The 21,004-nt window shown below is 39.3% G+C and overlaps 2 protein-coding genes across 2 annotated transcripts in view; one reads left to right on the forward strand and one right to left on the reverse strand.

Moving 5' to 3' along the window:
- lrp2a (low density lipoprotein receptor-related protein 2a) overlaps window positions 1–11,277 on the reverse strand; it is a 90,320-nt gene extending 79,043 nt beyond the window's left edge. Inside the window, exons 1-2 of the mRNA XM_066686354.1 lie at window positions 10,988–11,277; window positions 1,779–1,892 (exon numbers count right to left, since the gene is read on the reverse strand). Coding sequence (XP_066542451.1) covers window positions 1,779–1,892; window positions 10,988–11,054 — 181 coding nt within the window. The 5' untranslated portion in view covers window positions 11,055–11,277. The remainder of the gene's footprint in view (window positions 1–1,778; window positions 1,893–10,987) is intronic.
- A 1,682-nt stretch (window positions 11,278–12,959) lies between these two features.
- zgc:172182 (coiled-coil domain-containing protein 89) lies at window positions 12,960–19,278 on the forward strand. The gene is made up of 7 exons (XM_066686957.1): window positions 12,960–13,449; window positions 14,154–14,626; window positions 14,714–14,844; window positions 14,930–15,063; window positions 15,266–15,342; window positions 15,605–15,704; window positions 15,848–19,278. Exons 1-7 carry the CDS (start codon window positions 13,390–13,392, stop codon window positions 15,932–15,934), a joined length of 1,062 nt encoding a protein of 353 aa, XP_066543054.1. The 5' UTR covers window positions 12,960–13,389; the 3' UTR covers window positions 15,935–19,278.
- The last annotated feature ends 1,726 nt before the right edge of the window (window positions 19,279–21,004 follow it).

Here is a 21,004-nt window from a genome sequence, read left to right on the forward strand (position 1 = left end):
TCCAGAGCCTACCTGGAATCATCGGGCACAAGGCGGGAATACACCCTGGAGGGGACGCCAGTCCTTCACAGGGCAACACAGACACACACACATTCACTCACACACTCACACCTACGGACACTTTCGAGTCGCCAATCCACCTGCAACGTGTGTTTTTGGACTGTGGGAGGAAACCGGAGCACCCGGAGGAAACCCACGCAGACATGGGGAGAACACACCAACTCCTCACAGACAGTCACCCGGACCGGGAATCGAACCCACTAATCACTGACATGATAGTGGAATATATGCCTGCAATGTTTTTCACAGTGTGGATCATGCACAGCAGTGCTACTGGAGTGTTTAGACTGCCCTTAACAACCTTGTGTTCTACTCCTTCACAAAAGATGCACAATATGACGACAAAAACGTCATGTTTTACACAAGTATTATAAATTCTATTATAAACCTTTTAATGGTAGAACAAACATTGACAACAGGTATGTGGGCTGCTATAGTGCACAAAACCTCCCTATATCTGACAGTTTTTTTACTCCTCTGAGTGATCCTGTAGGTCATCTGATTCGAGTGTGAGCTGTCATTCAATTCTCCACTCAGTCACATGACTTATTTGATTAGTGCCATATTACATCACTAAATGTGTTGCAGCTTTCTGCAAATCTACATGTATTAACTTAACATGGTCTGCCACTTCATGGCTGAGTTGCTGTAGTTCCTAAACGCATGTTACATATAAAGTTTCAATAATACAACACACACAGTGAAATTTCTAGGAAGGAAAAACTTTCATGAGCTGACATTTTGCCACAGTGGCAACTTATTACAGTAGCACGCTCCAATTTATTGAGCTCTTTAGAGTGGCCCATCTGTTTCACAAATGCTTGTATAGGCAGACTGCATGCTTAGGTGCTTTACTTGACAATGGGACTGAATGAAACAGTTGGAGAATTAATGCAGCGGGAGAGTCACAATTAATCAATAAGTAATGACAGAAAAAAGAACAAACATTACTTTGGGATTTTATAATATCCTAAAAGAATGCAAGTTAATGCTAGTTTTTTTTATTATCATAATGAATAATTGATCATAATATATTTCTCAGTGGACTACAAAACTGGACTGACGCCGAGTGATGAGGAATACTATGTTGCATTTGGCTATTGCGTTTCCAAAGTTCATATTTTCTAAAGGATATTTAGAAAAGAATATAAATTAATACAATATTTTTGGTGTGTATTCTGAAGACACTCTGGTTTAAATGTCCCTTCCTCCTGAACTTCTGTGTAAAATACTAGAAGCTTCTTTTTTGTCTGTACTTTGATCTATTTGTCTCCATTTTATGTGTACCACCAACACAGAAAGTAAAAGAAGCAAATTTCAAACATGAAACATGCCTTGGATGACTGACTAAAAGGGTGATGTTTGATTTTAGCTGATGTGTCACGTTCAAGACAAAATTTAGGGTTTGTTTTTAGATGATATTAGATATTTGATGTTTTGATGTTTCATTGTTTGAGCTGAAATTGCCTTAAAAACTCAGATTTCAGATACAACAAACTGTGAGGCTCTTGAACTCACACCAAGCCACATATTTGGCACTGATTCTATCTCCTGAACAATTCTGGTCTAGATAATAAAACATTTCCCACTGTGTCTAATTTTGGTTTCTTATCAGCTTTAAACAAGATACAGACATATTCACTACATCAGTATTGGTTGGAGTGAGTCAGTGCAAGTGATAATGGGGCAAAGAGATTGTGAGAGGGAGTGTTACTCACGGCAGCCGCTCTCATCTGAGTCATCTGTGCAGTCTGTCGTGCCGTCACAGCGCCAACTTGCTGGAATACAGCTTCCTGTCCCACAGAGGAACCGTCCCGAATCACATCCTGAAACTGCACACCCACCAACAGCAGCACATCAGCTACCGCTCTACCGTCAACACTGTGACCATGCATTTTCTTCAGTAAAATAATGCAGGGATTCCCAGTACCAGTGACACATATTTCTTGCTGTCCTTTTTGAAATATGTAGCTGGATTATGTTGGATTATGCTGGTGCTGGTTTAACTGGTCACCCACAATGATGCTGTATGTTTTGTTGTTGAACAGTCTAACAACTTCTTGTCATTTTTCTTTATTTGACATAATTTGAAAACACACCATGTTTCATGAACAATCGATAAATAGAAATGAGTCAGATCTGATTTATTCTAAAACTGAAAATATGATGATTTTCCTGGTGATAATTTATGCTGGTTTATGCTTTTGTTCTAGCACGTCTGTGTCATGTAGCACGTCTGATTCAATGCATTAACTAATTAACTGCTCGTTGGCTGGAACTTGTGTGTCAGAATAGAGAACTGGGATGAGCAGGAAAGGGACAGGGACCCCTGCAATAACCAGTCAAAGCCTTAAAGCATTAAGTTCCTCTAAGTAGAATGTATCACTCCACCTCACAAAAGCTGGCTGATTCACTGTCAGTAGACAATAGGAGGCAAAAATGTAAATAACAATAAGGTGTTACATTTGAAAAGCACCCCTGTGGTATGCACATGCACATAAACAAGCCTACATCAGCCTTAAAGTATTACCCTGAGCTAATAGGCCACACTAAAGGGAAAACATTCACTACCAGCTTTCAAAACCTACAGTTTTACACAAATGTTTCTTCATGCTTAGCCTTTAAGTAATGTTACTTAAATTAATTTTAGTTACTCTAAATTGTATACTATGGGAAATAACAGAACCTTTTTTTTCATTTTGTCATCATTTAATCACAAAACACAAAAACTTTGTGTTTAATTTGAAAGTCAATGCTATAGCTCTCGAATGCACAGGCAGGTGTACATCAACCAAGGTATAACCTAAGGACAGTATCACTACACACATACAAAAGCAAAACTGAAGTAAATTACAGTCGTGAACTAAATAAATGATTTAAATAAAACAGGAGCCATCACCAAAACACAAAAGGATGCTAGAAGCAAGTCTCATGTCTGTCTTACATAGTGCACATAACTAGAGCTACATCAGCAGACCCTAAGCATCTTCCCCTCTCCATTATCATACATTCTGAAAAAGGATAACACTCTTCACTCCTCTTACGAAAACACGGAACTGCTCTTTAAGTGTTAGTGGAGGTGAAGGTTGCTATTGATGAAGCACACAGTTAAGAGCATTGACAGGCGGTGGAGCAGAGCGTGCCAGCCGAGAGGCAGACACTTACACAACCCTCGCTTCTCTCTCTTCAATCCCTGCTTTTGATCTCTGCCTGTGAGTGGCATCTTGTGAGATACCACTCTGTACCTTCCCCGCTGCTCTCAGACAGATATGGACTGGGGCAGCACAGTTCAGCCTTCTGACTGGACCACAAAAAAAAAAAAATAGCGTGATTCTGATTGTCTCTCACCGACACTGATTAATGGTGCATGCTGTTCCTTGTCAGAAATGTAATTGGGATAAATAGTGGTACCGGGTGGTACCATGGCCCTTACACCCAAATTCCAAAAGCCAGAGGGAGATGCAAGGTGGAGGGAGGTGACTAAAGGGCCAGGGCTGTTGGGTGAGCAAGAGTGCCTTATCACTGGCTACCTTTAAACACACTCTCTCTATCTCTGGTCAGACGCATGACAGATGACATGAAAATAAGAAACTGACCAAATTAACAGAAGCAGCTATCAAAGAAGGTTTAAATATCAATTTCAGAATTATGAAAATTAATGATTAATAACTTCAAAACTATGTGAATGCTGTGTTGTGAGTAGACAACTGGCAGTGGCCACAGTTAGCCCATTAGGGTCAAAATCTCCAATTAAAAATTCAATTGGAAACATACCCAAACCTTTTAAGTAGGTTTGGGTTTTTTGGCCTTTGGCCAATCTCAAATTTTTCATCAAGGACACTACTATATTTCTGATGAAACCAGAAAGATTGCAAACAACATTGTTTTGAATAGTATGACAGTGCTGAAACCTAACATCTACTGAAAAAAACCTAAGAAGTGAAGTCTAAGTGTGTTAAGAGCAGCTAAAAGGAAACATTCGGAATTAAACCACACTCTGGAGTCAGCCTTTGACATTTAGCCTCCCAGCAACTTTGCTGAAAACCCCCCGGAAAGATTCTGGTCACTGAAATGACACAGCATAGTGTCAACTTCTAAGACAAATAGCCCAATAATAAAAGGACATGCATTGTCCATATATTTTTAAGCCAAACTATAAAGTTGCTACATCTCTCTGGGAACTTTAATGAAGATCAACATGTTTAATCAATACATACCAAAAACATCACCTACCATTTTCCTCTTATCTTTCTTCTATGCTTTCTGTTTAATGCTTAATGCTTTAAAGATAATTTGTGTTGTGCAGCAGCAAGCTGTGGGGTCAGTGCATGGGATAGTGCATTAAAAGCATGGAGATGGCCTTCTCATATCTAGCGGTCACAACTCACATTAACAAGGCCACAGCAAACCCAGTACTTTTAAAGTGTGCCAGCCAAATGGACTTCCAATTTAACTCCTTCAGTGGCCAATTGGGAAGCCAGCCTTTTTCCTGCTCAGTTTACTAATGATAAAATTGCTCCTCCGCTCACTCAAAGGCACTCTTTGTTGGGAGGACATGATCCCGGAGGTTTCGGCAGCGTCTGTAACGCACAGGTAGACAATTGGCACAGGCAGTATCAGGGGAGCAGGACACACACTCTGACACAAGTCGCACAACTGGATTTAACCACTGTGCCAGGAAATTTGGAATACAAGCCACACATTTGGGAAGATAGAATGAGAATGGTGCAACAACATAAAATTAAAAATGACTTTTATTTTTGATCAGTCAATGTGTAATTGTTCCTGTCAAACTCTCTAAATGCTTTAAAATGCAAAGCTGAAAATCAGAGGTGACTTATATGATATCATCATCATTGTGATACATTTTGTTTTGGTGATTAACAATGTCTTTATGGATTTGAAAAAATATAATGATTCGTGTTTATTCAGATTTACTGCAGTCAAGTTTTTGACAAATATAATAAAATAGAATTTTATGGCAATTATACTCATAGATTCTGATGGTAGTATTTCAATGAGACACTTCTAGAAAATCAAAATAACATGATGTATATTGTGTATTATGAAACGGTCACAAAAAATCCTGATAGAATAAGAATAAAGCTATTAGCTGAACTCAAGCAGAAACTGTAAGCATATATTTAAGTGCAGGTTGCTATACATTAGGTCAACAGCTCCAACAAACATTTGCCAAGAGAGAAACCTATCTGCTGTGGCTTTCTAAGTAAAGTAAAGCCAGTGTTCCCTGACAGTATCGCTTCTGGGAAAGGTGACAGACGAAGAGAAGTAGAGCTTCTGAACAGCACTATACTGTATCGAGTTGGTCCTTCCTCAGGAAAATTAACCCTTCACTCACATTCACCATAGTCATTTCCTAAACTGGCTGCAGAGACATTTTATGTGGATGTCTTCATTTTGCAATTAAAAATGGGACAAAAGACTCCGTGAATGTCAACAGTGACAGAGAACCTCAGCAAGATTGCTTCACTGGCCATTGTCTAGAGATTGGCCTGTATTATGCTAATTGATTTTTGTCCTGTTAAAGGAGCATGTGGATTTTTCCCCCTTCATTTAAATCTTTGCTTGGGTTGTTTAGTTTGGTTTAGTGCTTTTCTTTTTTTCATTCTTTTTTTTCTTTTTTTTATTTTGCACTCCCCTCTCTTTTTTTTTGGGGCCATGTATTTTCTAATTAGCCATCTTAAACCCACAGCAGGCGAGAATCCCCAAAACTATCTAAACGGGAATGATAAGGGAGACGCCCCACTACCAGCCCACAAAGGGCAGCAGTGGAGGAATTTTCATTAGAATGAAGCCTCCCAAAGGCTTAGACCCCACTGTGAAATCACAATGGCACAATGGGCCGGCTGGCTGGACTGCAGCCCTATAACTAAAAGTGTCAGCACGCCAATAGAGCCTATGGAGATGGATAACAAAATGGAGGAATACAGTAGAGCTTCCTGCACAAAAAAGAAAGCCTAACCGAGGCCCTTTAGCCCGTCCTTCTCCATGCTTCTATCCCTTCTCCCATCCCCTCAAAAAAAAAATTTTTTTAATGGCACTTGCCAGCGACTGTCCCCCCACAACATCTCATTCTAGCCTTGTGGGGGCCATGGGAGAGGTGCTGCCTCTTTCATCAATGCCGCCTTGTTTTGGTACGTCTCGGTGGTCTGGGTGAATATGTTGGGGGACGACAGGGAGCACCAAGCGTCAGGGCCAGCTCTGCTGTCAGAGCAGAGGCTGCTGCCTGTTTCATATGGAAATGGAGGCAGCAGAATGCAGTCAATTCCTTAACAACTGACTTTGGTTCTCGCAGTTACACTGAAAGCAGAGAAAAGAGCCGGTAATACACTGAAGGGGATTGGCACATTAGTGTTTTACACACACACACACACACACACACACACACACATATATATATATATAATGACAAATTTCTCAGTAATATCATTTTCAGGAACCTCGGACTTACATTATACACTGTGGCTGAACCCTAAAACATGTAACTGTGCATAACATAGAGAAACAATAAAGAAATGTTTCCCTATTTTGTTGCTAATGGTGCCCTGACTGTTTACAGTCAGTAGGATTAGGAGCCTTTTATTAGTGCCAACTGTGTTAACTTCTGTTCGTATTTCTAAAGCAGCAGTGCTGTTGCTCAAGGATTTACACCAGAAAAAGTCTGCAACATGTGTGCGGTTTTAGGAGCACGTGTAAGACAGAAAAACGGATTGCAGGTTTTTCTTCTCAGCATTGAAAAACACGTCATTATTTATTGTTTACCTTTGTTTTTTATGAACAATAGGACAAAAAAAGGTCCTTTTACTAGGCAAATTATCTTACAACACATACTGCAATATCTAGTGCATCATACAACCAACTTTGTTTCTGCAAATGTAAATTCCTATCATAAATTCATATATCTTTGGATATCGAAAGATTTTCTATTCAATTACATGATCATTAACAATTAAGTCATATAGTGCTCTAGGGTTGTTTAATGTGTGAGATTCCTCTCTAAAAACATACAAAAAAGGAAAGGCTTGTAGTGGAAATGACAGGAATCTAAATCTTGGCCTAACTCTTGTCCAAGTCCTATCCCTGTCTCAAACTCTCTGGAGAATTTATTGTTTTTCATTACATTTTAATAATCGAAACATCTGTAGCTAATCTACTGAAAGACCCAAATAAACAGGACTGAGTTGTGCATCAATGGAGGAACAGAATGCATCACTAAATTAGAGCCAGTCAGACAGCCATGCATCAGACTGCAACAACCAATCAGCAAGTCATGGTCAGTCAAGGAAGCAGGTCAGTGACTATTCAGCAATGTTTATCCAGTTCCTAAAACTCAAAAATAAGAAACTTCTAGGTCAATGAGTTTGCAGTTTCACTAAAAAGCACAAAACCGATAACTGACGTGACTGATTATTATTATTATTAGCTGGACTGTTAACAGCTTACATATTCAGCACTTGTTTTCAACATACAAAAGACTAACTCAGTAGCAAAATGCCTCCATCATCAAATTATACTCCAAATGTTCAACTAACCTTGACAGTGACGGCAAGCAACAACTAGCTACGGTTTACATAAGGAATTCAATAGTCAGCGTTAAATAACATGTGATGCTGATATTTGTGCCAACACAGGCACAATAAAAACACCTCAAAAAAGCCTCCAAAGCACGTACGATCAGTTTCAGTATTTGACAGATAACTCATTAATAACAATGATTGAACCAGCACTTCTTCCAACCGCTGAGACCTTAAACCTCTGGTAAAACATTGTCTCGAGCCGAAACCCAGAGGGACCTGAAGGAAGCAGGGGTCAGTGGATTAGAGAAAGTAACCTGTCCTTCACTATCAAGGCTCTTTTTTCGTCATTTCCTCTCAAACACATGCTAAATAAAGCTGGATTAAGAGAACCCATTCCTGGCTTGCATTTCTGAGGAGATCAACGGTGGTCACAGCCACAAATTTAAAGTTAGCAAAAAACACAACAATATAGATTTGCATTCACCCAAAGCAACCCCCTGTAGATTTTGGCACGAAAGAGACAGCAGTAATCTAAAAGAGTGCGTGTGGGGGGCTACATTTTGACTTCAATTCAAGGAAAAAACTGCAAGGCTGTTCTATTATGGGTGAATGCAAAGGAGCCTAGGTTTCTCAAAAAAACAACAACTAAATAAAACCTTTTCCATTTCTGCTACTGACCATATAAAATGTATCTACAGAATGAATGCAGTAATCTTGGTAAATGATAGATCATTTGAGTTAAAATGCTCAAGGGTCAGGAGTCAAGTTTTTTTACACTCTCTGCATAAGAAAATGATTCATAAATAACGTCATTTCCTTTTATAGTGGTCTAGTGCCCCGTTCTATAAAATGATTCAGAACTGTGGTGCTACAGCAATATCACAGTTACTACACAATTATTTTACACAAATATTTAAGAACACAATTCTCCATTGCCTGAAATTTTATTTTAGAAAAGGTTTTAGATAAAAGATTTGTCTTAAGCCAGTTTCAGTAACTGAGGATCAGAACCGGTGCAGCGTCAGCAGTAATGCGGGCTCTGTACCGGTCCGTTGTGGTGAAGAAAGAGCTGAGCAGAAAAGCAAAGCTCTCGATTTACCGTTCAATCTACGTCCCAACCCTCACCTATGGTCACGAGCTTTGGGTAGTGACCGAAAGAACGAGATCGCGGGTACAAGCGGCTGAAATGAGTTTTCTCTGTCTCTGTCTGGACTCTCCCTTAGAGACAGGGTTAGGAGCTCGGACTTCCGGGAGAGACTCGGAGTAGAGCTGCTGCTCCTCCACGTCGAGAGGAGTCAGTTGAGGGGGTTCGAGCGTCTGGTTCGGATGCCTCCTGGATGCCTTCCTGGTGAGGTGTTCCGGGCATGTCCAATGGGGAGGAGGCCCCGGGGCAGACCAAGAACACGCTGGAGAGACTATATGCCTTGACTGGCCTGGGAACGCCTCGGTATACCCCCGGAGGAGCTGGAGGTGGTGGCTGGGGAGAGGGAGGTCTGGGTTTCTTTGCTCCGACTGCTTCCCCCGTGACCCAGACCCGGATAAACGGTGGATAATGGATGGATGGATTTGTCTTAAAACTAAAAATGTTTAACAAAGTCTACTCATGCTAGAGAAATAATTGCAGGGTGCTCTGTGGCAAGTTATTACTTGTTTCTTTTGATTTAATCCTATGTTCTGATTGTCAGCATTAGACACACAGACCCCCGGTTCATATCATAACGCTTATAAAAAAATCTAAATTCCCCAAACCCAAACTGAACTAAATTTACCTTGTTTACATATCAACCAATGGGTTATGCAGAAATTTTGAGTAATTGGTGAAACCTCCCTTTACGTCTATTGGTCACGGCTACAACAAAGTGTCTTAGGTCTGTACCAATTTACCAGTGTTTAGCAAATCAGCACAGACACATATTTATTCCTTAAACAGAAAACCTGTTGTTGAGCAGGTAAATCAGTGAATGGAGTGCACCCCCTCTCCTTGTCCCTCAACTCTAAGAGGCAGTAATGGTCGCCCTGAACGGCAGCTGCAGTGTAATTAGTGGCTTGATTCACACTAAGGAGCTTACGTACTAAGGGTTGAGCAAAAAAAGAAAGCAGATTACAATCCGTGAGCCTCGCCAGCTCCAGCAACATTTTGTGGCAGAACTCACGGCTACGTTAAATATTGTCAAAGTTCTGAGGATAAGAGCACTGACGCAAGGTGCAGCGGTTCCTAAAGCCAGTGTCTGCTGAACGGGTCTGGTTCGTTTTAAATTTAGCAGAGCGTTCAAGATCCTTTGAAATAGGTTTGTAGCCGTGGCTCAGGGTCTAGAGATTGTCTACTAGTCACATGGTCACATGCTCGCCCCGGTTGCCTAGCAACGGTAAAGCTCAGGCAAAAAAAGTTCTCAAGGGCCGAGCTCCAAAATCTCACTTGTTTTCTAATAAGGTCGCTTAGCGAGTGAATGCTGGTTAACTACTGCATACAGATCTGTGGTCACGTTTACACGTTTAACACTTTTAATTAATTTAAACCTTAAATGAGCTGCTCAAAATATGAAAAGGAAATGCTTGGTGAGACAATAAAAATGCTTAATTTTATTATAAAAGTTATAATGGAACAATGTTGTTTAGATCCTTATCCTAAGTTTCAGCACTCCTGTTTCTGAATTATGAATACATTTCTATTTAGAGGTCTAAATCGATCCGTTAAGCATTTAAGAAGCTCTAGTTCTAGTTAAAACGCCAGTACGCACTCGCTATGCGCCCTAGTTAGAACACTATCACTGAGGATTGGACAGCGGCCCGGGAGAACTTTAGCTCTGTCTGAGGCAGACGGGCTTTTGTGCGCCAGATTAACGAACGGTTTTGCTCTACAACATTACAAAACCGAAACAGCAAATTAATTTGAGGCACTATACATCTAAGAAGAGTTACATTTGTTTCTGAAACACATCCACACGGTAACAACTCTTTTGGGAGTCAACATTTAGTTCCCACGCTAATTTGAATTTGTTTAAATCGTTAAAAACAGAGGGACAGTCCTATTTAGCTGAGTATTTCCATTAAAATAACGGGGTGTTCACATTCATATGACTGTATTCCTGTGCTGCTGTACCGACACTGCTGGAAATACTTCGAATTTGTTTGGAGATAAGTGACACGAGCTTGTAGTTAATATGTTAATCAATCTACACAGATTAATGACGATTTTCTTTTACATTTCTTTGCTGGAATAGTTTCACACTTTGACATTTAAATCTGACACATATAACATCCTTATTAATGTCCATGTTCACTAAAAGCACACTGTTATAACTGACTCCAATATAACAGAACTAAAATACTGACTGTTTTCAAACAATAGGCAGATAGATATGTGTGTGTGGGGGTGGAGACACTCTTACCCTGACAGTGTGAGTGTATGAAGAAGGTGAAGATGATCAGAAGTGAGATGAGCAGAGGCGGCTGCATGGTGGAGCAGAGGGCAGCCGCTGCTGTGGCGGCCTGAGGGAACTGCTGCTGGGACTGAGATGCTCTCACCGCTCGCCTCTCTCTCTGTGCTCGGCCTCATGGAAATGGGCGTTTACTAAAAGCTTACACACTCAAACACACACACACACACACACACCCCACCTCCGGCTGCTGGGATCAAATCCTGAGCTGGCACCCACACATCACTCCCTAATGACTCTCTCTGTCTCTCTGTCCATGTTTGTTTGCTTTTTCAGTAATCTATATAATTAATTTAATCTGTATATCCTCTCAATGTACATTTTGTTTATTGTAATTAAATACCTTTAAAGCTATGTCTTCTTTTGTATATATTCTTCTGTTGTGGTTACAGGTAGGAAGAGAGTCCGTAACTGCTTATCCAGTTCAGGGTCACGGTGGGTCCGGAGCCTACCCCAGATCACTGGGCGCAAGGCAGGAAATCACCCTGGAGGGGGCGCCAGTCCTTCTTCACAGGGCACACACAGGTCCCTGGAGCTGTGGTGTATGATTATATATAATTGTGTCTCTGCATGCTATAGCTCAGATTCAAAAACTATTGAGCTGCCTAAGTAGGTACTGTAGGCAGCTGTTTAAAAAGGCAGCATTTGAACTGTCCTCATGAGGCAAATTAGATGAGATGCTTTAGTTAGAGAGCTATTGAATCGTGGCTTTTTTCTGCTGACAGCACACAACATTTGTTTACTTACCTCAGTGGCAGCATCACATCAGCATTACAGCACCTATGTTGGTAGGTGGATTGGTGACTCAAATGTGTCCATAGGTGTGAGTGAATGTGTGAGAGTGCGTCACCCTGTGAAGGACTGGCGCCCCCTCCAGTGTTTGTTCCCGCCTTGCGCTCAGTGATTCCGGGTAGGCTCCAGACCCACCACGACCCTGAATTGGAAAAGTGGTTTCAGACAATGAACGAATGAATGTTATAACACACAACACTGATGGACAAAATTACAGCCATTGATATGTCTTTTGACTGAAAGCAGAAATAATTATAGTTATGTGAAAAAACATTAATTAAAATCAGAAATAAAGGGGGAAAAATATTTTGCAGAGTGGCAATAGTTTGGAGCAATACAATGACATGAATGAAGATAATACATGGAACAAAATGTACACAGGACAAAATGTATTGCGTTCTGAATTTTATTTACCATAGAGCACAATAAAAGCAATTCTTTAAAAACTCAAGCTTAAACCCAGATTTCCAAATATGGGTGTACCATAAACAACATAGTGATGAATGACTTCAAGGATCTATGACAGTCTCAAAAAGATTGATTCAAACAGCCAGGGTTTTATATGTCATAAAACCTAGGAACCAATCCCGTCAACTTTCCTGCTTGAGCTGCAGGGAAATGGGTGGAGGCAGGAACTATATTTACAGAATCACAAAGGCAAAAGTTACATCATTAAATATAGTATATAGATAGTCATTTAAACACACACTTAAAACAAATGTATAGATTGTGTATAAAAGAAGTATATCCTTTAGCCTGACTGTATAGTATTATATATCCTCACTAGCTATATCCTATATAGAAATACAAAAATTCCCAGTTTGGTATATAATTAAAATAAAGGTATAATAGATTTCCAACTGTAATTATATAGTGTACACACTCCCGAAATAGGTGATGCATTTTTATTACCTATTTATTTATTTTTGATGAATTAAATTATTTTTATACCATTGTAAACAATGAACTGTGAATATCTATAAAGTAAAAAAGACAGTAAATACATAAAGTAAAATAAATACATTGTAATACGTTTGTTTATATCTTAATTTCAACCATATTTTTAGACAAACTAGGAAATACTCCTTTGATTGCAGCTTACCCCTTAGATCCGAGCGCAACACAGTCCTTCTCTTATTTGTAATTGTTTAACGTCGCGGAGTTTTCTTGTGGAAAAGCAACGGCGCCATCTTGTGCGGTAATCTGGAAAATCACGTCTCATTTATGACAAAGAAATGGGCAGAAACACGGTTTCGTTTGGTTTCGACTGGTCATTTAATTGTTAACCAAAACAATTGTTTTATATTTTAAAATGAAAACATTTAAAATAACTCATGAACATAGCCATAAACACAGTGATACTCAGGCTTAAACATGGCCGTGTTTATTATAAACCAGTGAGCGAGACTATGTAAAGCTCTGTAACCCATAGCAACCAGTGAAACTTTGGAGCTCACCACAGGCTAACGTTGAGAATGGGAGCAAGCGGACGGCGGATTTAAACAAAGACATCACATTTCTGTTGTTTTTTTGTCCTTTTATTGAAAGAATCACGAGAAAACATGACATCTCCTCAAAGAAATCCCAGAGATCTCAAGACAATGATTATAGACACCAAACAGGTAACGTTACCGCGACGTTATCGGGCTAACATCTATTCCTTCATCTCTCAATAGCTGTCTGTAATGAGCTTACATTATTTCGACTGTGTCATTGTTCCCTGCTACAGACTACTGCATGAAGTGTGAGCAGGTAGCAATGTAGTTTTTGGAAAAATTAAACTGCTCTTGCAGCTGCGCGGTGCAGGTTTATTCAGCACGGACCTGCGTAGCTTTTTCACTGCAATACATTCTGCAACAAAGACATTTTCACACTCCTTCACCTTTCTCTGTGACCTGCCCTGCTTTTTTTTTATTGTCTTTTAATATTGTCTTTTTACACCTGTCTTTATTTCTAACAGCTAAATTTAAAGTAGTTGAAATAATGCTATTGATATTTTATAACAAAGAGGTGTGTGTTACAGATGATACCAATAGCACGTTTACAGATGTGCTATTACTGGTTTAGTTTTCTCATGCTTTAAAATGATTAAGGTGTCAATAGCTCTAATTATTTACCATTAAAAATTCATACAATTTTATGCAACAGTTGATTTGCCAACAATCTTCATCATCCTGTACAAACTAAAACAACATATTGATTTTCTTCTGAAAAAAGTTATGAAAAGTCTCCTTACTGGAGCAGACAGATTATTCAATCAACTAATCCATTTCCAGCAGTTTATGAAAACTCATTTTAATGTTTCTGTTGAAATTGTGGCTGTAAGGATATGGAGGACGTTCACCAAGCGCTGGAGAAACTGAGGGGGCTTTCCCAGGAGGAGAGGAGTGAGGCAGAAATGCTGCGGTCTAGAATCGATGAGCAGTCCAGTCTCATCTGCATTCTGAAGCAAAGGGCAGATGAGATGCTGCTTCGCTGTCAGGCTCTGGAGCAGATCAACGCAGAGCTGGAGAAGCTCAGAGCTGAAGTACAGATGGAGCTGGAGAACGAGCACCAGAGATCTGAACAGCTTGAGCAGAGATTCATGGACCTTGCTGCCAACCACAGAGAGTTGATCAACTTCAAAGATGAGTACAAACGGCAGAATGCTGAGCTGCAGCAGGAGAACCAGAGACTCAGAGAAGAGAATGAAAAACTGTTTAGTAAAGAGCTAGAGGAAAAAGAAAAGACCATTCTGAAACTGACTCGAGAGCTGAGGGACCTCGCTGAACAACACAGACATTTAGAAAAAGAGTATCAGTAAGCACCACTCAGTTACTGTTAAAAGTGTCACTTTGATTATAAGTTTGCAGTTTAGGACCTTTTACATTCCTTTTTACTTAACAGGGACAAAACAACAGGTTTCCAGAGGAAGATTAAGGAGCTGATGAATCTCCATCAGATTAAAGAAGCCTCACTGCAAGATGAGTTGCACAACACTCAGAAACAGCTAAAGAATGCAGTTGAAATGTGTGCAGGTAAAGAGCTCCGTTGTGGGCCAGCTATGTGCAGCTTGCTTTCATCACCTTTACTTATTTTGCTCTGTTTTCTTGCTTCTTCCAGAGATGGATCTGAAGCTCAGACAAAGCCATGAAAGAGGCACAAAAGAAACAGAGAATCAGGAGACGCTTGAAGCACTTTTGAAGGAGAAAGACGAATTACTGGAACTGAATATTAAAAGAGGAAAAATAATACAGGTCAGCCCTGCATTAAACACAGAATATTGAAGTGGCACAAAATTGATGCCACTGGAGGAAATGCTGATAGAGAGGCTGTGTAAATGTAATAATACTCTGACTGGTGACTAATAAAATTGTAGAGCTATATTAATATTACATTATAGAATAACATGAATGGTGTGCAGAATCTTACAACAAGGAATGTTGTTTCTCTTTTCAGGACAAACAAGAGGAAATCCATGATTTGGAAAAGAAAAAGCAGGAAGCAGAAAGTGCTAGGGAGTATGCAGAGAAGAGGTATAAATCCCAAGCATAGCAGAAAAATAACCAAACTGATCTGCCATTTATACATTTCCCTTGGGAATTACAGCATTAATTCCAAGGGCAAAGAACAGTCATTAGGCCAAATCACTTTAATGCGGCATAAACAGCAAAACAGTAAACATGTTTCTGTATACAGAACAATACAACAGTGCTCTCAACAATGACCTTGCAATAAAATCAAAGCCAATATGGAAACGGCAGAGCATTCTGTAGTGCAGCTTCTTGTCTTTTTCAGATTTGACAGAGAAGCTGCTGCGGTGAACGGGGAGCTGAGAGTGAAGGAGATTCAAGATGCTCTTGACAAGGCCAAGGAGGCATACAGTGATCTTAAAAAGGTCTGTTAACAGGTCTGATTACAGCAGGAAAAAGCCAGTTTATCTGCTAACCTGCCAAAACACTGTCTCAGTGGTTCTTGCAGTGTGGCACATTCATAGCTATGTGTTCTCTGTTGTAAATTTGTGTGATGTTAAATTTGTAGGATTTTGAGGCATATAAAAGGCACAGCAGTGACTTGCTGGCAAAAGAAAAGGAGTTAAATGCCAAACTTCGCCACATGATCAACTGAGTTCTCTATCAACCAATACCATCCGACTCCTCCATTCAACTCCTCCATCCCAGTCATCCATCTGTCATCCATCTGGAAGAATTTTTTTTCCCCATGTCATTAAATTGATGAGTTAAGCCATAAATCCAGAGGAATTTCAGCATTGTTAATGCCTTTAAAATGAAGACAGACATGAAATAAGAAACTAAGCAACACTACAGTTTTTTTTTAGTAACTGCATGTTGATTGCTGACATATATTAAAGTGTTCATAATGTAAGTGTTCATAATGAACACAGATAAGACATGAATGACCTCTTAAAAACAAACAAACAAAAAAAACCTAAAAATCCTGTATCTGCTAATTGGGAGTGTGTGAGAGAGGGAAGAGCAGTATTGCAGTATTACTGTGGCTATTAATAATTTAAGAACACTATCTGTTTTCCTCCACCAGAGGGCAACCTAAAAATTTGTTAACTCAGGAATACTGAGCTTGACTTGAGTCAATTGATAATTGTCAAATAATACATGCAGGCCCTGACTTAACTTAAGGCAACTTGCAAACAAATAACAATCTTTTACAAACAAATTTTTGACTGTTGTGATGAAATACTTCATGCCTTAAAGCTACACTTGATTTGTATTCCTTTAACTTTTATTTAGGCATATATCTTACTCTACTTATGAAGAGGCCAGTATAGAAGCACCGTCTCTACATTAGTAAGTAGTACTAAATATTATGTATTCGCCTCTTTAGAGGATGTTCATTCAGCTTTTACTTTATACTTTTTTATGCTTCACCCCATCTACCAATATTAGTAGCCTGAGCACACTCTCGAATACATTAACCCTCACGCACAAACATAACCATTTTATTACTACAGCCACTCAGCAATGAACTAACTTCTTGGGGTTTACTGTCCAAAAACATGCTAAAATCCTTAGCACCTGATTGTCTTGACATATACGGACCCTATGACAATCTAACCTTTCAAGCTGATAGAATGCTTCAGCGTGTCAACCCATGTACGTAATCCACAACTAGGGTCTTCACCTATCCACAGTCCAAGATTTTGCGGTGTTGGAAGGATGTCATAAGTTGCTCCAGCAAAAATGTAATACTAAATAATAATAAATAATATACTAAATTTACTAAAAGCTCTCCATGAATCATGTGACCCAAGGCCTGCTTCTCCGCATTGTACTTGGCCAATCACATCTCCTGGCTACCTGCACAGCCACTTTCGGATTCCACTTCCCTCCTGCTTTTATGACTGGCGCTACTGCTTTTAAATATATAGTTTTTTCAATTAGTGAATTCAAGCCTGAGGAGTAACAACACAGTATTAACTGTGTTTTGTTTTGTGTCATATCTGTGATTTGTTTATTGGTTAGAAAGTAAAATCTGGGTGAACATCTAAGTGTGGTGATTAAATATTTTCCCCCATTTATAGTAGTTAATATTTAGTTTATATATTTAATGTTTCTCATAATTATTTTTTCATAAACTTCACTATGAAACCCATGTCAGGGTCAAGGGATGTGGAAATCCATGAATGTGTTTGAATAGTAGTCAGAGTACTTGTGTAAAGTTTGGAAAATGGTGTTGTTAAAAGGCTGTCGTCCAGCTAGGTAATTTCAGGGTCATTTTCACTCTAAATCACAGACAGTGGTCCAAATGACAGAGAAAACGGTCAATTATGTAGTCATTGTGTCTGTGTTGAAGGTTTATTATACTGAACATCTGGATGCTCTGTATCCTGCCGCAGAGCATTTTAAAGGCTACATATTTTCTTACAAACACTTGGTTAAACTCATTTATGGATATATTCTGTTTATACACTTTAAATTTATATAATTTCTATAAATTTTTTTAAAGATAACACCTTTATATCATTTGTTCTCTGTGTTTTATGTTGGAGTTTAGGTCTGACTTTTTTAGGAAAATAAAAATGGATTGAGCAGAAAAAAATAAGACAATAAATAGATGTCTTAAACACTGTTCAGTGTGTTTTAGGAAGTGTTGGAATTTATTTTTTATGTTTCCATTATCCATATGACAGGTACCCATTCGGTTTAGTCTGTAAACACTATATGTCCAAGAGTTTGCTCATCCATTTTTTCTTCTTAAATCAAGGATATCGATTGGGAGAATGTTCTCCCTTTGCTGCATTAGCAATCTCTACACTTGTAGGGTGTCTTTACACTATATGTTAGGACATTGCTGTGAGCATTTAGTTGTGTTCAGCCACAAAAAACATTTGTGAGGTCAGATACTAGTGTTGATCTCAAATCATTTGATCTGAATCATTAACCGTCACTGCAGCTCAGCTCTTCCACAGTCCACCTGCTTCACAATGTATATTATTCTATGAAGAGGCGTCAGGATACAATATGGTTTATGGTCATATGGAATTATGGAATTCTGTATGGAAACTATGAAATGAAGTGCGGCACGCTGGCGCAGCAGGTCATGTCGCAGTCACACAGCTCCTGGAGGTTGTGGGTTCGATTCCCGCTCCGGGTGACTGTCTGTGAGGACTGGGGTGTGTTCTCCCCGTGTCCGTGTGGGTTTCCTCCGGGTGCTCTGGTTTCCTCCCACACTCCAAAAACACATGTTGGTAGGTGGATTGGCGACTCCAAAGTGTCCGTAGGTGTGAGTGAATGTGTGAGTGTGTGTGTTGTCCTGTGAAGGCCTGGCGCCCCCTCCAGGGTGTATTCCCGCCTTGCGCCCAATGACTCCAGGTAGGGTCTGGACCCACCGCAACCCTGACTTGGATAAGCGCTTACAGATAATGAATGAATGAATGAATGAACTATAAACTGATGTGATTTAATTGGCACCTAGTACTGATCCACTGATCTCATTCTTGTCAAACTATTTAATATTCTGTAATTCATAACTCCTATACCTTTCCTTATCTGTGTATGTAAATTTCAGTTGTATACTGAAAGGTCAGTAGTAAGGTGTGGTATTCTGTGCTGTTTTAAGTTCATATTAGGATAGCAGTTGTTGTTCATTTCACATTGTATCAAGTTGGAGCAGGTTTGCCTCCTGTAGCGTTACTGACATTTCCACCTGCCCTTTACTCATTTGACCTCTTATTGGTCACTCTAAAGCACCTACATTTTTGTGCCATTGACACTACCTGACCTCTATGACCACCTGTGCATCAGAAATGTTGAGAATGGCCCTAATGGCCTTTTTGCCTTAAACTGCAATTGGTGGATTTGTTTAAGCATCCTTAAATAAACGTTATGTGAAAGATGTCTGTTGTTATATCCATCAAATGTCCATTTGCTCTTATACAGTTCACAAGGACTAGACTGTTACTAGTTTGAATATAACTTGATAAAGTATTAAAGCTCAAGAATCACAACATGCTTTTGTGTTCCTTGTCTGACTGTGTGTTTGAAAGCCACCTAGCATAACATGGAATATTTATGCGGTTTATTGGTATTTCTGAGTAGCTATATCAATTGCCCATATATCATAGTTACATGATTTATCATTCTGCTGTCAGACAGCTATGTCATTCTTTCTGTCTCTGCATGAACAGTATTATAGTCTAAAATATGACTTCTTGTAGCACAAAATACAGGGAATTTTACACTAAGTTCAACTTGTCATACTCTATAATTTACACAAACCAGAAGTAGTTAATTGCTCACTTGCAGTTAAAAATGGATTGGTGCTTTCCTGAGCAGTTTTAATATTTGTGAGTAAGTGTATCTACTTTCTTGTCAGTAACATTTATCATTAACATCAAAATCCATTTCTTTGCTTTTAATGCTTTTTAGCATAAGTGACAGTACCCATTATTGTGTAATATACTAAAATAAATTACAATTCATTTCCAGACTAGAGTTTAAACAATTCATGTTCTAATGCTCCACTGACCTGTAATAGGGAGAATAGACCATGTTGTTGCTTTTCCGGGCTCAGCGTTACAGAAACTGCACTATGTAACGTTTGGAGCAGAGTGGGATCTCCCTGCTGTAAAAAAAAAAAAGAATTATATTCTGCAACAGTAGCTCGTTATCAAAGTATGAAAATATACCTAGTGTTTCTTTAAACAAATCCATTTTAATAAATATTTATATTGTGAGAAGCAGAAACTGCAACCAAGTTCTGAGACTGAACTTTGAAGGTGGAACAATATCCACATTAATATTTCTCAGACAAAATGTGAAGGCAAATCTCCAAAATACATAAGACATTATATTTAGTTTATTATTCTAAATATAAATGGTTAAAATCATTTTGTTTCTACATACACTCATTTTATCAGCTCTACCTATCAGGTGCATTTTACAGTTTTAGAATCACAGGCTTTTACAGTTTTTTCAGCTTTTTCTACAATGGTGGACACCTGCAAAGGCCACCACACAGCAGGTATGATTTGGGTGGAGGATTATTCTTAGTGCTGTAGTTACACTGATAAAGTGGTGGTGGTAGTGTGTTGGCGTATGTACGAGTTGATCAGACACAGCAGTGCAGCAGAAGTAAGTATGTCCACTTACTGTCCACTCTGTTTGACACACCTGCATTGTTGTTCCACCTCAGAGACAGAAGCTCATCTGTTTCTGCACAGTTTCTGTTCATCCTCTAGTCCTTTATCAGCGGGCACTGGACGCTGCCCACAGGACACTGTTGTCTGGATGTTTTTGGCTGATTGGCTATTTTTAGTTCAGCAGGGACAATGAGGACTTTAAAAACTCAAGCAGTCATAACGTGTCTGATTCACTCATACCAGCTCAGCACACACTAACACATCACTAAAGCATCAGTTATTGCTTTATTGAGAATGATTGATCATCCAAATAATACCTGCTCTGTGGAGGTAAGAAGATGAAACTTGTGAAACTTGTACAGTTTCAGTGTATTCTTCATACTGAACCTCACTTTAAGACTTTTTTCCTGCTGTATTTGGTGTATTTTCTGCATGTGTTTCAAGAACCATCACATTAGGAAGTCTAGCTGAATCTCCAGTATATGGCACAGAGAAAGCAAGCCAGTGGCACTAGGGGGGGAATTTTCCTCTCTGTGATTCAGGGAGAAACATTCCTCAGTGTCAGCTCTGCTGCGGGA

Source organism: Hoplias malabaricus, chromosome 12, assembly GCF_029633855.1.
Source record: "Hoplias malabaricus isolate fHopMal1 chromosome 12, fHopMal1.hap1, whole genome shotgun sequence".
Taxonomy (NCBI): Eukaryota; Metazoa; Chordata; class Actinopteri; order Characiformes; family Erythrinidae; genus Hoplias; species Hoplias malabaricus.

What these genes read in the sequence shown, in the direction of transcription:
- zgc:172182 (XM_066686957.1), top strand. Translation starts at nt 13,390, where the DNA reads ATGACATCTCCTCAAAGAAATCCCAGAGATCTCAAGACAATGATTATA. An exon ending in CATTTAGAAAAAGAGTATCA is followed by an intron (nt 14,627 to 14,713) that starts GTAAGCACCACT and finishes TTTACTTAACAG; the next exon opens with GGACAAAACAACAGGTTTCC. An exon ending in AGGGAGTATGCAGAGAAGAG is followed by an intron (nt 15,343 to 15,604) that starts GTATAAATCCCA and finishes TGTCTTTTTCAG; the next exon opens with ATTTGACAGAGAAGCTGCTG.